The 955-nt window shown below is 53.5% G+C and overlaps 1 protein-coding gene across 1 annotated transcript; it reads right to left on the bottom strand.

Moving 5' to 3' along the window:
• Positions 1-64: 64 nt before the first annotated feature.
• On the bottom strand, positions 65-658 carry LOC119344641 (oryzain alpha chain-like). The gene has a single exon (XM_037615021.1). It carries the CDS (start codon positions 656-658, stop codon positions 65-67), a length of 594 nt encoding a protein of 197 aa, XP_037470918.1.
• Between the last annotated feature and the right edge of the window lie 297 nt (positions 659-955).

Genomic DNA, 955 nt, shown 5'->3' with positions numbered 1-955 from the left:
AAACATTGGAGATACATGATGACAAATAAAAAAGCAATCCAGTAAATTCCCTTTCAACCAAGAATTAAATTAAGGGACGGGTAAATGCTTGCCGCAACAGCTCCTGGATCTCGCCTATCCTCTGTAATTTGGCCTCGGACGGCTCCTCCGGCCAGAACCCGCAGCAAACGGCTTCGAACTCCTCTTGGGTGAGATGGCTAAACTGGTTGAGGCATCTGTTGTTATTGTGGACCCCGATGGCGTAGCCAGCGTTGTGCTGGTCGATTTTGCGCAGGTCCTCCTTGAATATGGTGTACCGGTGCTCTTCGTGGGCGATGGAGCTGTAGGTAGTAACTGGTTTTCGTGCCTTCCACTCCGCGAAGATCTTGCGCGTTTCCTGCTCGCTCCTCCCCCTCTCCCAGGAGAAGACGGAGTAGCCTTGGTCATGCCACTGCCGGTCGATGAGGCCGAGCCTGTGCTTGAACATGGTGTACGCGCGCTGCTCCTCCTCATCGAGGGAGCTGTTGGTCGTGCCGTGCATGGCCTTCCACTCCCTGAAGATCTGCCGGGTCTCCTCCTCGCTCCTCTTCCTCTCCCAGCTTTCCGATGTGTTGCTGGTGGCGGCCGCCGTCGACACCAGCGACACCAGCAAGAGCAGCAACAGCGGTGACGCCGCCATGACCCTCCTCATGACGAGGGGATAAAAAAAAGGCGAGCGGACTACGTACGTAGATGAGATGTGTGGAAGCTAGGGCGGGGCTCGATGGATCTCTCGTCGAAACGCTCGCTCGATCTAACTTTATTTCTTTTCTATTTTCCTCCTCGCTTATCCAAAACTGCGGCACTACCGTGCTTATATACACGTATATACGCACGCAGCACCTGACTCAACATGACTCGGTGATGGACTCTATCACCTATTCGTGGAAACAAACCTACTAGTACACCAAAAACTCACATGGCCAACTCAATCCTA

Source organism: Triticum dicoccoides, unplaced genomic scaffold, assembly GCF_002162155.2.
Source record: "Triticum dicoccoides isolate Atlit2015 ecotype Zavitan unplaced genomic scaffold, WEW_v2.0 scaffold17750, whole genome shotgun sequence".
In the NCBI taxonomy this organism is placed as follows: Eukaryota; Viridiplantae; Streptophyta; class Magnoliopsida; order Poales; family Poaceae; genus Triticum; species Triticum dicoccoides.
This window is presented reverse-complemented; position numbering and strand designations above follow the sequence as displayed.